The sequence below is a fragment of the Neltuma alba genome, unplaced genomic scaffold (genome assembly GCF_004799145.2).
Source record: "Neltuma alba isolate B1F8T4 unplaced genomic scaffold, ASM479914v2 tig00013076_pilon, whole genome shotgun sequence".
Classification (NCBI taxonomy): domain Eukaryota; kingdom Viridiplantae; phylum Streptophyta; class Magnoliopsida; order Fabales; family Fabaceae; genus Neltuma; species Neltuma alba.
Window position 1 is genome coordinate 41,304 of NW_021637409.1, and position 15,396 is coordinate 56,699.

Consider the following 15,396-nt stretch of genomic DNA (forward strand, 5'->3'; position numbering starts at 1 on the left):
AATTCTAACTCATTACTCACTAACTCTTTATTCATAATAACGTCTTTTTTATTTTTGTGATGTGATTGATTTAAAAATTATATGAAAAAAATATGAATGGCCCCAAAAAAAAATAAATTATTAATTACTCTTACAATTTTAAATATAAAACCTATTTTATAGTACAAGTTATATTAAAAAAAATAAATTTTATATTTAGGACTAAAGTACAAATCAGTATACGTATACCACATAGAAAACATCGTACGTTGCATCCACGAATAGTTTGATTTATTTTGAATCCTATTAAATACCCTAAGCCCCAGATGACTTTTTATATTTCTATATTTTTCTATATTATCTTGTTTTTGTAAACCGACAAAAAGAAAAATCGTGTTCTTGAAGTGTTCCTCATGTCCTTCTCAAATAGTTGAGTACTAGTTCATTATGGAGCCTAATGCCCCAAGTGATAGCAATGGTTGGACTTTTTCTTTGACGTTTTAGCTCTTTTTTGTTTTGTTTTTGAAATGAACGTGTTTGTTGACGTGTTTATGCGGTGTTATACATTATTATCTCCGGTTATAAATATAAAATTCATTCTGTGGTATAAATTATATGACAAAATAAACCCAACATGATATTATTTTAAAAAAAGTTTAATTTTTTTTTTAAATTTTAAAATCTCAAATTAGGAATGATTAGAAAAATATATTATTATCTGTTTTTTAAATATTGTTAATCGTTATTAAAAAATAATAAATAAGATTGATTTAAAATTTTAAAATTTAAATTTTTTTAGATTCTCCCTGTTTAAAACTATTTATTTTTAATTAGTATTTTTCATGTGAGAATAATAATTTAAAAAAAGAAGAAGCATAAACTCATCTTTTGTATATGAAAAATGGAGGTCATTATGGAGGATATTCCTTGCCGAAAACGGCTTGAACACGTGTTTAGCTAATGCCTATTGATTAGACACAAGCAGCAGAACCATAAAGGAGACCTCACCAAGAACCCGGACGGCCAACCTCAATATGAGGATACAGGGCTCTTCTGCTTCTAGATATATCAGCTAGTGAAGAACTTGGCTTTGCCATTTCCATTCTTAATATAAAAGTTTATTTAATTTTTGTTTTATTTTATATTTTATTTTATATTTTATATTTATCTATTTTTTTAAAATAATCATTATAATAATAGTAGTTATGATCAATACACCTGATTAGTAAAGATATTTTTAAAAAGATGATATATATTTATTACAAATAACTAACTCAACTAATTTTTTTAATTTATTCAAATTAGTTAACTAATTTTTATATTAATAACCAAAAGTAGTACTCCTCCGGTCCTTAATATAAGACCCATTTAACTAATTTGATTAGATTAAGGAAGTTAGGTAAGTTAGGTAATTATAAGAAAAGTGACACATTTTTCCTAAAACACCATAATCATCTTTCTTAATACTCCCTCTCCCTTTTTTACTTGATTATGGTTGAAGGAGTATTCATAGGGGTAATTTAGAAAAAATTGATAAATATAAGAAAGGGTCTTATATTTAGGATCAAAACTAACTCAAGAATTGGGTCCTATATTAAGGACTAGAGGAGTATTATTTATTATGTTTATTATTTTTAAATTAATTTATTTAACTGATAAACTCATACGAGTTTTTTTTTTTTTTCACCAGCCATACGAGTACCATTTAATGTTACGTAAGAGCATCGCATTTTTTTTTTTGACCAGCCATAAGAGCGTCACATTTATTACAGTTAAGGAAGCCGAACACGTTCTTTAGTGCGAGCTTATATGACACTTTGTTATGTGATGCTGAACTGACTGTTTTTTTAATTGAAAGGAGTCACTTTAACTCAACATATGTTTGAAATGTTATTTTTAAACAAACCTTTGAACCAAAAGTCAAACGGAAAGTAAACCAAAGTTTTTAGCTTTATTTTGATTTTTTTTATATTTAAAATTTTTAAAACTTACTTTTTAATAATATATTATCCAAACAGGTTATTTTTCCCCAACTTTAATCCAAACAAGCATATGAATCATTTGGCTGAAGTTATGATGGGAACAATATTTCTATCGTGTGTGTATGTATATATATGTGCTACAATTGCAAAAAAAAAATCTTAATAATAAATAAATAATCACGATTTAAGAGAAGAAGTTCCACGGTTTATTCTAATTCACCCACTCACACCTTAATAATTGACATCTGTGCTGAAAAAAAAAAAATCCCGTGTAAGGATGTTCAGAACAAACCTAAAGTTGGTAATTAGATGAATACGGGTTTTGTTAATTTGTTTTATTTTCTTTTCCCGGCTCTCCCAATAGAACTACTCGAAGTTACTGGATTCTATTTGATTTAACCCATATTAATTCTCCATAATCACTACCCTAATCATATACAGGTCAGATTAACTTATCTAATCACCCCAAAACAGCCAAAATATTTATAATTAGGATTTCTTGATGGCCGAGTATTAAAATTAAATGACATATACGTCAAATACATGAAGTCAAAACACAATACGTACAAAACTTGAAGATCCAATCAAAATCAACGTGAATGCTATTGTTTTCTTCCTTAATCACACTCAACATTAACTATAGCTCCTCACCAAATTTTTATCCATATTATTATAATCTTCATGGAGTCGATAGCAATTCTCTAGGCGATGGAGACGGCAAGGCAAACATCCACCTTTTTCCCAAGCATGCAAGAAAAGCCACATATAATTGTAAAAATCACGAGTTCAACTTTTGTGGAATATTGGACTGCAAAAATAAAAAAAAACTTCTGTGAAGTATCAATATCAACATCAATCAACGAATAAATATAAACTGCAATAAGGTGATTAAATATATTTAGAGAGAAAGCATCTAGTACCTACAAGACTTTTTTTTTGTTTTTGTTTGTATATATCTTAAAAATTTATTTTCATTACAAAAATATCTTAACTGTTAAATTATATTGTTTAACCGGTATATTTAATAATCACACTTAACAAAAAATAATGGTGTAAGACAGAAATATTATAAAACAAAACTTTTTAAACAGGTAACAGTTGAAAAAACTTTCAGACACTGGTACTAGTTCGTAAATATTTCGGGGCTCATTTTTAAGTATTTTGTCCCAATATTTGGTATTTCTATAATTTTGTAGAGAACGAGTTAATATTTCGGTTTAAAAAACAAAGAGCGCGAAATAAGAAATTGGATAGTAAATAAATTAAGACGTGAAGAATATTTTATAGGTTTTTGGAAAAACAAACTCAGGGCCACTGGAAGTAAATGTCGCATGAAAATATAGCGGTAGCGTAGGTGAAAAAATTGGCGCAGGAGCTATCCCATACAGACTGATGTCAGAAAGTTTAATGGAGCACTGAAGAAACTGTAGTGAAATTGACGGAATAAAAGGGAGGGAGAGGGGGAGAGAGAGAGAGAGACAGAAAATAGAATTGTCCATTTCATTCACCATCACCGCCTTCTACTGTGTCGCCTCCGCTCAGGCCTCAGGGTGGTCCTTCATCTACAGAAGCCCTTTCTTCTTTTACTATTACTTCTGGTTTTCTTCTCTCACCGTCTCTCTGATGGAGATATATCGCCTCTGAACTTTCAGGTGCCGATTCTGCCGTGCCGTCGTCTGCCTGCTTTTTCGTACCTGAAATCCTGACCAGTTGCAGTTCTTCATGATAATACCTGCGACATCACTGACCCTTCAACCCAGTCCTTCCTGTACGTTTATCCACGTCCCACCCCAACCCTCCATCATCGCTCCCAAATTTTTGAGGATGGCAGGCTTACAAGTTTCGCCCACCATCTCCTTCTAGCTAGCTCCACCACCTCTTAACCCCGCTTCAGAGAAATCCGTAAATATTTCGGACAGGTGATTGGATCTCTCTTTTCTCTTTCCCTTTCGTATGAATGCTTGTATACACGTCAAGCCACGATTTGTGAACATATTCTCTGATTTCTCTCTCTCTCACACACACACACTCTCTTTTTCCTGTTTTAATAATTTGAGAGAAGTTGGTTTTGTCGATTGTAGGTTGGTGGGAAAAGCTGGACAAGGTAATGATCGCCCGTGGTTTTGGCTTTAATATGGATATGGATTCTCTTAGACATTACACAGACACGTAGAGCTTCTTGCACAGCACTTTTAACTCAGATACACCCTGCATGCGCGTTCCAGCCACAGACCACGCCCCAGTCGTTTTCTCCCTATATAATTACAGAACCAGCCATCCCTACAAGAAACATACATTCACATTACATATTATTCTCTTCAGGCTTCACTCCTAAGCAAAACAGGGTTCGCAATCAGACTGAGAGATACTGTATCTGCTATTTATTTATATATATATATTGATTGTATCTCTGTATATGTAACAGCAAGAAAGGAGGAGGAGAAATGAACGGCAAGCCTCAGCCTCAGCCTCAGCAACCCCAGAAGTGCCCTCGGTGTGATTCTCTCAACACCAAGTTCTGCTACTACAACAACTATAGCCTCTCGCAGCCTCGTTATTTTTGCAAGGCATGTCGAAGGTACTGGACCCAAGGCGGAACCTTGAGGAACGTCCGCGTCGGCGGTGGCTGTCGCAAGCCCAAGCGAAGCAAAGGCTCGGCTTCTTCTTCGTCTTCCACCGACACTAGTTCTGCCCCGTCGTTGTCGCAACCACCGCGAGAGGCGGAGGTAATGAAGGACCCTTCCGCCGCGAGTCCTGCTTCTGTGGCTACTACCGCGGCGGTTCCATCAATCGGCCCCTTTTATCAAGACGGTGCCTGTGGTGATGGTGGGTATTTGTCGTCTCTGGCAGCGATTCAATCCTTGAATCCATCACAGCCGTTCAATCAGATGGGTCCTTGTCCTAATTTGAGTCTACTTTCTGGGTTCGGTGCTCCTTCTCTGGACTCGTCAATCCGTCCGCCGCTACCATTTTATCAGATGGGTGTTATCAGACACAAGGAGGAAGAGAGACTGTATGAAGCAGACCAAGTTTTGATTCAATCAACTACGGCCAATAGCGGTTCTGCTTCGACTCACCATGATTGGACTGAAAGCTTCATCAATAACATCAACCATAGGGGATCTGATGCCTCTCTGTGGAGCACTACCATGAGTACCGCTTCCGCCAGTGGAAATTCTCAGAATCATAATGATACTGTTGGTGGGTCATTTTCTTTGATCCCAAATCACCAGTGGCCTGATCTTCCCCACTATGACCCTCCCCCATGATCATCTCGTACTGAGGAAAAATTACTGCACTCTCAGCATCCAGAGATAGGAAGGCATAATCTGAGATATTATAGCTGACTTGCCTTTTTTTTTTTTTTTTCTTTTCCTTTTCTGTTTTATCAGTCTAGTTTCTTTGTGGTCTCACTAGTATGGGTTGTTCATTAGCAGGGTGCTTCTTTTCTGGTTGACTGGGAATACGCTGCACAGGTACAGAATTTTGTGATGTGGGTATTCAATGTGTGAACGGGGAATTAGAAGGCGCATCATTTTTATCTCATAATAATATGACATAAAGTAGAACACAGGATTTGCGATTTGGGTTATTTTGTACTTACTGCTTGATTGAAATACTCCTCTGATCTTAATATAAAACTTGTTTAACTAAGTTGATTAGATTAAAGAAGATAAGTAAGTTAGTTAATTATAAAAAAACATTACATGTTTTTTTTAAAGTATCATAATTATTTTTTTAATATTCTTTTTTTTCTAGTTAATTATGGCTAAAAGAGTATCTATAGAATAATTTAAGAAAAATTGATAAATATAAAAAATATGTGTTGTATTTAGGGTAAAAACTAACTTAACAATTAGGTTTTATATTAAATACAGGAAAAATATAAAGTTTTGGGAGGTTATTGTTGTGATCAAGAAGAATTTAATAGAGGCATGAACATAGGATGGCAGTGAATGAGATAATAGCAGTATTCTGGTGGAAGCAAACCATAGATGTGATAGTTGGTCTAGTTAATAAAGTCCCGTAACTTTTAATTTTTAAAATCGTGAGTTTGAATCTTGTTACTGGTATGTGAATCTTGTTAGTAGATGATTTATAAATATTTTGGTAACTTTTTTCAGCCTATAAAAACCTGTCTGGCTTTGGTGATTTTCTGGATTCAACTTACTCAAATTTTTTTGTACGAAGAAAACGGCAATGTGGTTTGGTTGGAGAGTGAAAAGAAGGGGGTTAGAATTGATCATGAAGAACGACAATTAAGGGGATTCATACTAAATGCATGCACAAAATGGAAGGTGATGTGATCTCCAGAGAAGAAAAAGTTGGAAAAGATGTTTCCATAGCGTGCATGTGGGGTGGGGTGCATCACTAGATATATTGGCAAACGAAAAAGAAAGAACTGGTTCGTTTTGGTCTATGTTATGACGTGATTCACAGTGCATGTATGTATAAATTAATGTCAATCTTTTGAGGGCTGAGTGGTGAGCATGTGCATGGGAAAATTACTTTATGATTTGCCAAATCAAAATCAAGTGGAACATGTGGCTTCCATGGGTTTTCTGCAGTGGATTGGACGCAAGATAAATATAAGGCTTCTGTTCTGTTCCTCTCGTCCTTCTAACGAAGGATCCTCTAGTTTGGATGCATACGTGACCAAATCCCAAATCCGTAAGCAACAATGTGCACCTAATTGGTAGTATAAAATCTCTATTTGGAAGAAATTAATGCATAACAAAAAAAAAATTATGATAATTTATACCCTGCTGGTCCTACACGGATAAAAGATAGGGTCTAAAAGCATTGTATGGTCTGTTACGTAAGGCATTTTAGATTACAAATGAAGCATTTTTCTTTTTTGGGAAAGTTTACCCTTCTCTCCCCTTGATTAAAATAGAGAGAGATGAATGGAATGTGAAGGAAAGGGGTGGAAATTAATAAAACACGATATATTATTTATAAATTGTCATCAATGTCTTTGTTTTTGAAAGTAAGAGGAATGATTTGCGTTTCCTAGGGAAAAGGAAGCATGGGAGTTGGGGGATGCATATCCTAGGAAGTGGAGAAAATCTTTGGTGTGCCAAAGAAAGATATGAGGGCGAAACAAAGGTAGAATAAATCAGACCAACAGGTGGGCCCCACATAACTGATAACGTCCATTCTCTTCTCCTCACTCTCCATTACATCCCGTCTTCGTCTTCAATTTTTCTTTTTCCAAGTTTTTTTGACCTGATTTCATTTTTCAATTTAAGAAGAATAGTTTGATGCTACGAGTTATAAAATTAAATCGATGACTTTTTACTTATGAAAGAAATTCATGTCATTGCATTGTAAGTTTATTAAATGCAATTCACAATTTTACGTATGATATTTAAAATAAAATTTATTTTGTAACGTAAACCGTACTACACCGTAAAACTACAAACTAAATGATTTGTGTAGATAAGTCACACACTAAACACATGCCTGCTCCTTCAATTTCTTGCGTTTTCTTTCCCAATACACAGAAACGCGTACATATCTTTAGTGAAATATGGTCTACTGTAAAAGGATTGAAGCTATATATTCTTTCGAAAAATCCTTTGTCCTTGTATTTTAAATTGAAGTATAGCTCAAGTGATATCAATCAAAGACGATGGCAGAATCATTGCGGGGTTGGAAATACGAGTGAAGTTTGGTATAAAAAGGGGAGGGGTGGATCCCATGCATGTTGATTATTTAGTTAGAGGATCTCAAAACCGGGCAAGTACATCATTATATTATAATATAAATAAAGCTAAAGCTGGGCGGGCTAACGTTTCTGGGTAAAGCTGGGAGCGACACATGCAATGGCGGAAGAATCCAGTGTCTGGCTTTCCCGCCACATTCTAACGCAACGTGATTTGATGTCTCTGCGACTCCCACGCTCTGCTTTTTCATTTCTATGGCTCAGCCAAAGCAGGTTTTATAAGTATTCAGAAAGAAGAAAACTTCAGCATGATGATGGACCCCAGTGGTGGGCCCACCAAAGGAGGGGACACTTATGACCAGTACTTCGAGACCAGTCTCTTGGTTGGGTTAAGTCATAATTGGTACAGGGACAATGTTTCGTGGACTCCATTTGTTTTTGCTGCCACGGGATGCTGATCTTGATCATTATTGTTATCTCTGGTTGGCTGGACCTTTCGGTAATTTCGTCGGCCCATCCGCTTTGTGTCGGTTAAAAAGCCTCTGAATTGGCGAGCTTCTATTGGTTCTACAGTACAATGATTCCTGTCATGCCAGAACACCATTCACGTTCCCCCACGTGGCTATTATGGCGTGCAATTCCATTTCTAGCCACGCCTTTTAATTTTACTTTTTAACCCCCTTATCCCACAAATCTAGCCTTTACAAAACGCACAACGGATGGATTTCTTGAGGGTGAAGGAAATTGTCCCTCTTCACACCTCAGCTGATGAAATTAAATTAAGATCGTGAGTTTAGGACGAACTATGGACGGACACATTCAATTAATAGTCGGGTGTTTGGAGCCACCTGTCACCGTACCCTTTGACTATCACGAATGGGGACGGCTTTTGTGGAAGCTTCTCTTAACATAACACTGTATCTACACGGTTCCTTAATTATGAGACCTTTATTTATAATCTTATAACGAGGACATGAGATAGTAATTATTAATATTAATTTCGTTATGGGAATTTGGTAGGCTTAAGAAGCCACCACCCTGAAATTGGTTTGTTGGGCATATCATAGCAAGGCACTTGACTACTTGAGGAATGAGGCATCTGCAAACAACGAAGTTTTATGTGAATAAAAAAATAATAGAAAGAAAGAAACCTCCCAACCTAGCGACCTAAACCTTTTTTTTTCTCTCCCTTTAAATCAACGGAATATTTGAGGTTACAAGTAGAATAAGGCTTTTGACAGTAACCTATGCAAATGGATAATTGAAAATTAAAGTTTTGTAGGTCAGGCCGGTGCCTCAAAACAAAGGAAGGAGTTAGATCTGGACCCGCATAAACCGGTCAAACCGGCCCGCTTTCTCAAAACTGCCCGTTTGGCGTTTAGGCGTGCCTTCTTTGGATAAGAAACAAATGAATAGCGTTTCAAAGTTCGGCTTCCTTTTCCCCACTTTTTCTGGGCATCACTTCCCTCTTATTATGTATTAGTTAAAAGTATCTCTTTTTTGTACAAGGGTGTCAGCTCAGCAAGTGAATACCAAATTTGGGAGCGTGAGGTTTTTATAATTTTTTTCAGGAAAATCATTTTGACAAATGTGCCTTCATGGAGTCTGAAGATGATGAATGGACAACCAAACCATATGGGCTTAACCCATTTGTAGAGGAGAAGTGAAGTGCTCAATCGTTTCACTTTTCTCTTGGCATAAAGGGCATACGAGGTTTAGCGCACATTTTCTAATGTAAAATGCATTTAGGTTATATATTTTAAAACGCATCATGGCATACTACTGGATTGAGATGTGAAAAGAAACCAAAATTGGTTGATTTTTTTGTGCTGGGGGCGTGGAGGCCAGGCCAGCAAGAGAAAACGATGGCACCTCAAATTTCTGCCCCACCTACGACTAAGGTTTAGGAATTTGGAGCCTCCCTGCTCCTTCCTTGTTTTCTGATATATAATTGTTGTACAGTTCTCAGTACAGTCGCTTGTTTCCTTGATTGTTGCCACTATATCAAACGCCATTTTCATAAGGGCTATAAAACTTCATCTCGTGACCATACGTGCAGTTCATCAATCGACAAGAGATAGATAAAAAGCCACGAATCACTCATATCAAACAAGTTATATCCCCATGAACTCGAATTCTCTCTCTGAGGACTTAAAATGTAGGTAGAGGGTTAACAAAAAGATCTATCTGCATTATTAATTACACGTATCATTATTATATCCATGCAAATTGTAAGCAGAGATGTGTGCAGTGTGTGTATATATATATGGTATACTTGAGGGAGTATTATTTGTTAACTGTTGGGCATCATGAGATTGTTTCACGTACAAGACCTAAAATTCACAAATATTCTAAGCAATTTGACCTATATAAATATATAAAAGGATGGATCAAATTATGGTCACGAGTATCAATATAATCAAACTTAGTGTATGTTACGTGCTTTGAGTAAATTTATATATGGATTGGTTTTTATATATCGATCAAGTTCTTTGTCAGATTAAAACTTCTTGCTATAAAGCCCACCTTAATTTGAGATTATTTCGAAGGTCTCCATCAATGTAGCAAAGAGCTAAAATATATACGACGTACATTTCACCGTTACTATTTGATATTGCACTTCATAAACCATGCAATATAATTAACTTTACGACCAAGCTCAAAAAAAAAAAAAAAAACTTTACGACGTACCTAATTAATGGCGAACTGATGCAAAAGAGTACCGCATTATATAGTCTAAGCTACTAGCCCTAGGCTCTTGAATCTTGGTGTGTGCTCACCCCGAGGCGACCACTACCATAAATAGTATTACGACTGTACCAAAAAAAAAAAAAGGACATTATCAAAGGAGTTACGTAGGATTTACCAAAAACTAAAACTAGATTATGTCTTTAATATAAAAGTTAGTTAACTAATTTTAATAGATTAAAAAAATTAATTAAATTAGTTATTTATAATAAATAGATTGTTTTTTTAAAATATCCCTGCTAATCAAAATGTACTGGCTACAACAACTATTATTACAAGGACTACCTTAAAAAAAGATGTATAAATATGAGAGACAGAGTAAATTGGTATCTTATATTTAGGATCAAGATAAAAGTCAAATAAACTCTTATACTTAATTATAAGACCCAGGAGGGAGATAGTATTACTCCAATTGAAGTGTCCTAAACTATCTTAAGAAGTATCTTGATGTGAGAGAATAGTTGTTTATAATTAGGAGGCTTAGCGAGAAAAAAAGAGCTCAAGTTTGGCAAATGATGATCAAATGGAGGAGAGAGATGTTAGAGCTTAGTACTCAAAAACAAGTAGAAAAGGTCAAGCGTGAAGGAACAGCCAGCGTACGCATGACGCGTGTAGAAAATTATCCGCATTGTGAAAGGTTTGAAAATTGGAAGCCAAAACAGTAAAGTGGAGGGCTATGTACGCTACGCACACAATGGAAAATTGGAAATTTCTTCGAAGGAAAGCGGATTTAGCTGTGTGGAATCTATAGTACAATAATGCATGTATGCACAGTAGTCTAACTGCGAACGCTATTTTTCCCACTTGGTTTCTGGTTTCCAGATACCGAAGGTGAGCCACAGATCCATTGTCCTGCTCATGGATGCCTGAATTATTATAGCACTTTTGCATAGAAATTAATTACAATCAATCAACTTCAACTCTTTCGAAAGAACCCAAGATTAATTCTTGGAATTATTGAACGATGAAGAACAGCAGAAGTTGAGCAAACCCAAATAAAAGTGAACAATCTGATCGATCTCCCTCTCTTCTACACAATTAAACCCAATATATATCTAAGTCCACCCACCTAGCTAGCTAGGCTAAATCAAACCTTAAAAAGAACACAAAAATGGAACAAATATTAGATGCAGTTACTCATATAAATCCCCCACCCCGACCTAGTTTAATCACAATACATAAGAAAGTAAAGAAGCAAAAGACAAGTCTCTTACATGAAAGACGTACATATGTACATTGCAAAGACCAGCCTACTGATCAACTATGGAGAAGAAGTTGCACCAAAAAGAAGGATGTTCCACTTTCGATCGATATCTCTCCATGGGGAATACTCTAACGATGAGAGAGAAGAGGATCCGAGGTTCCTCTCAGAGCAATGTAATCAGTGTTCTCAAACCTTTGACGCATAAAACAATAGGCTGAAGCGTGAGTACTATTTGCAGCTGACATGATCGCTCCGATCCAAAACTCCTCTTATCTTTAGCTACACATATATGTATATTTCTCCATCTTTCACCCAACCCCTTTTTGACCCAAAAGAGAAAAGTAGTGTATTGAACAAAAGAGACCTAATTAGCAGATAGGGCTATAAAGAAAAGGACCGAAGCATGACTAACTGAAACGAGGGGGGAGAGAGAGAGAAAGAGACCGAGAGATTGCTGTTTTTACTCGATCATAGAAGCGACTGAAGGACCAACATTATTTGTCTGATCATTCCAATAATAAGGTGAGTAGTAATCGAACAAGCTCCCATGCTCAGTGATCTGGTTGGGTCTTTCTTCTTCGACTTTCACCTCTTCTAGTGGGTCTAAGCCCTGGAAAGTGCAGGTGCCTAGAACATCATCCTTCACACCTCCATTGATGAACTTCTGTTGCTGCAGATTAGTACTAGGGCTTAGGAGGGAGGATATGGCAGTTGAAGAACTACCGAAGATCGAATTACCAAAGACGGAATTGTAATTCGAAAAAAGTGAATCGTTTAAAGTGTACGCAGAGGAAAATCCCAATCCCAGGGCATTCAGATGAGGCTGAAGATGATCGTACCCAGAATTGAACCTTGGAAATGGAAGATTCATATCAGAATTAGAGTTACGAGGCAACCCATAAAACAGAGGATTGACATGATTATCGATGTGGGGTTGAGAAGGAGGGTTTGAATTAGCAGCAGTAGGAGAAGAAGAAGACGAAGAAGAAGGAGTTTGATCAGAAGCAGAAGGTGTTTGGCGCTTCACGCGCTTGTTCTTCCTGCACCCACCTCCTACAGGAACATTTCTCAGAGTGCCTCCTCTGGTCCAATATCGCTTGCAAGATTTGCAGAAGTGCCTTGGCTGAGACAAGCTGTAGTTGTTGTAGTAGCAGAACTTAGTGTTGGTTGAATCACAACGAGGACAATTGAGAGATTGTTGCTGCTGCTGAAGCTCCTGACCTGAAGGTTGCTCCATTGTCGTCATCCCACCGGAACCCATCGACGAGATCTTTTGATCGCCTGTCTGAAAACAAGAAAAGAGAAAAAGGTTGACGGTGGCGTTGTGGGGTAAAATAAGAAGAATGTTGTGCACAGATATTCGTTTCCAAACGCTAAGCAACAAAACTGAGGTGGTCGTGTATTTGTGTAATAATTGAGACTGACATACGAGAGAGAGAGGGGGGGGGGAGGGAGACATGAACCTGTGGCCATTCGTTATTCGTCGGGGGGATGACCACCATTTTCTCACAGTTACCCAACATTGAAACAGATAGTAAACAGACAAAGAAAATAGAGCGAGGATTTGGAATGGCGTGAGTGAATTGTGGACGAATGGAGGAAACGATGAGGGAGAGATAATGGAGGACGGTAGCGACTTAACATTATAAGACGAACATATATTTAATTATGTAAGCAATCAGATGCATAGTTTCACGTGATGGGTCTGGTCTAAAACCGAATTAGGATTAGTATTTTATGATAATGGGGGTTAGAATAATGGGAAGGAATATAAGACAGACATTCGAAATCCAAGAAGAGGACAGGGAGGTAAAGCAGAATGGGAGGTGAATCTTGAGTGGTTCAAGAAAGAAAAGAGAAACCTTGATTTGTGAGGAGACTATTAGCCCCGCTCCCAACACTACGTAACACTCTTGGCACGCAGAGAGAGAGAGAGAGAGAGAGAGAGAGAGAGATGCATTCAGAAGTACCCAAAATAATGCATTCTACAGGGCAAATCTCACTTCCATGATTTTTAATCAGTCTAGTGTTTTTAACGGTCTGAATATTTGATCAAACATTTGTGGGTAATGAGCGAAGCACATAATTAGTAAATTAAGCAAGAAAAAGAAAATCTTGCATGGCGAGCTGGAAGTTCCAAACTAAGGGGACAAAAAGCACCATGTAACGTAGAGATTTGCAGGAATTTGAACAATATGGAAGTTAACACCTTTTCCACTTTGGTTGAGTAGTAAATCAATAAAAGGGGGAGACGCTGCTAATGATATAATTTATTTGTATCTTATGGTTGGATAATTCAGGGCTGAATAGTCTATCTATAAACAAATGGCTTTTCTTGCTTGTGGATGTAGGTCATAATATTGACCAGGTTATTTCCTGTCCTTTCATATTTATTGCTCTTCTTTTTCGTTTTCCATTCAGTGTTAATGTTGGCACAACAAGTGGCGTTTGAGTGTGAGCCTTGATTTTGATCCCAAGGACAAAATCGAGGATTCGTTTGACGATCTGGATATACAGGCCTGGACCGCAAGCAATTTTCTCAAGTGGTGCCTACTCTCTTGTTGATGAGCGTCATGGGATCTAATAAGTGATGCCTATCCAGAAGAAGATAAAACTTTGACGGTGAAAAGTTTTGTGCTTTACTTACTCTCACCTCATATGGGATGCTTACCTAGAGAATTTCGTTGTTGATGTACTTTTCTCGTCATCAAACACAATAAACCGTTAACGGGGTATCAGAAGGTTAAGAGCGAGAGTCCTGAGGTTGCAGAACCATGTGGTGGGCAGCTCAGCTTCTAAGGAAAAAAGAATAAAAGAAGAGTAAAGCAAAGCAGAGATAAGGGAACAATTGGATTTTGTAGACTCCCAAGGGATCTCCTCCTCCGCCTTACTTCCCCATCATTATTCTCAAGTTCAGACCTGTTTCTCTGTTTTCAACCTTGATAATTGAATTCGTCTGATTATAATATTACAGTCATTAGGACGCAACACTAAACAATTCACTACTATTTTTTTGTACTAGGCGGGTGAATAAAGTGAAGTGGGTTTGGCTTCTTTTACTATTATCTTCACTGATTTAGTCATTATGGGTCATTATTTAAGCTACAGCTTAATGTCTGTGAAAACGAAGTTAAACCCACCTGATCGAGTGAACGTTATGGGTCATTTTACTCTGCCTTATCACAAAATTTCTTGGGGTTTGAGTGGTAATACCGATGTGTTTGTTACAGGAAACAAGCAAGAGAGAGTATGGAGGAAGTGAGTCTACCTAGGGAGTGACATGGGTTAATTTAGTGACGCAGGTGGGTGGGAGGTGGTGATGGGGCCAACAACCCACACCCAGCCACTCAGGACCCCACCACCACGGTCCACCGAACAAGAAATTCCAGTTTGGCAAGCATGAAAGAAACCCAACGTGCACGTTAAAGCCTAAAGGGAAGCCTGTAAATCACACACAAACAGAGAGAGAGAGAGAGGGGGGGGGTTGAAGCTTGGGGGACCACCAAGAAATCCAAATCATAAACAGTGAGCAGACAAAGATCTCACTCTCCATTAGATAATTCATTTAACTTTGATTATGGCCACAGCTGTAAACACCCATGTGTTTGCAGAAGGAAATGACTCTGAAGTCCTAATTATCTGTCACTTGCTTTTCAGGAACAAGGATAAATCTGACTATTTCCTTTCCATAATGGTGATGATGGTTCTGTATAAGGGTGCTCAAGTCACTGTTCTTCATTTCATAATTATCACTGTGCACCATTTTTTTATGTGGGAATGAATGCTAAATGTTTGATGATTTGTCCAAAAGAACG

At 37.0% G+C, this 15,396-nt stretch overlaps 2 protein-coding genes across 11 annotated transcripts; one reads left to right on the forward strand and one right to left on the reverse strand.

Annotated features, from left to right (window-relative positions):
- Window positions 1-3,368: 3,368 nt before the first annotated feature.
- Window positions 3,369-6,442, forward strand: LOC114734109 (dof zinc finger protein DOF4.4-like). Of its 9 annotated transcripts, none has more exons than XM_028921629.1 (4): window positions 3,369-4,306; window positions 4,387-5,162; window positions 5,396-5,437; window positions 6,086-6,442. In XM_028921629.1, the coding sequence occupies exons 2-3, from the start codon at window positions 4,406-4,408 to the stop codon at window positions 5,416-5,418; spliced, it is 780 nt and encodes a 259-aa protein (XP_028777462.1). In that variant the 5' UTR covers window positions 3,369-4,306; window positions 4,387-4,405; the 3' UTR covers window positions 5,419-5,437; window positions 6,086-6,442. The 9 variants fall into 9 exon arrangements, with proteins under 9 accessions (XP_028777462.1, XP_028777464.1, XP_028777461.1 ...); XM_028921631.1 differs by having other exon boundaries at window positions 5,399-5,437; XM_028921628.1 differs by lacking the exon at window positions 6,086-6,442 and having other exon boundaries at window positions 5,396-5,553.
- A 4,858-nt stretch (window positions 6,443-11,300) lies between these two features.
- Window positions 11,301-14,267, reverse strand: LOC114734108 (dof zinc finger protein DOF3.1-like). 2 transcript variants are annotated; one of them, XM_028921622.1, is made up of 2 exons: window positions 14,253-14,267; window positions 11,301-12,866 (listed from the first exon to the last, which is right to left on the reverse strand). In XM_028921622.1, the coding sequence occupies exon 2, from the start codon at window positions 12,840-12,842 to the stop codon at window positions 12,042-12,044; it is 801 nt and encodes a 266-aa protein (XP_028777455.1). In that variant the 5' UTR covers window positions 12,843-12,866; window positions 14,253-14,267; the 3' UTR covers window positions 11,301-12,041. The 2 variants fall into 2 exon arrangements, with proteins under 2 accessions (XP_028777455.1, XP_028777454.1); XM_028921621.1 differs by lacking the exon at window positions 14,253-14,267 and adding an exon at window positions 13,045-13,283.
- Between the last annotated feature and the right edge of the window lie 1,129 nt (window positions 14,268-15,396).

What these genes read in the sequence shown, in the direction of transcription:
- LOC114734109 (XM_028921623.1), top strand. Translation starts at nt 4,406, where the DNA reads ATGAACGGCAAGCCTCAGCCTCAGCCTCAGCAACCCCAGAAGTGCCCT.
- LOC114734108 (XM_028921621.1), bottom strand. Translation starts at nt 13,104, where the DNA reads ATGTTGGGTAACTGTGAGAAAATGGTGGTCATCCCCCCGACGAATAAC. An exon ending in CGAATAACGAATGGCCACAG is followed by an intron (nt 12,867 to 13,044) that starts GTTCATGTCTCC and finishes TCTTGTTTTCAG; the next exon opens with ACAGGCGATCAAAAGATCTC.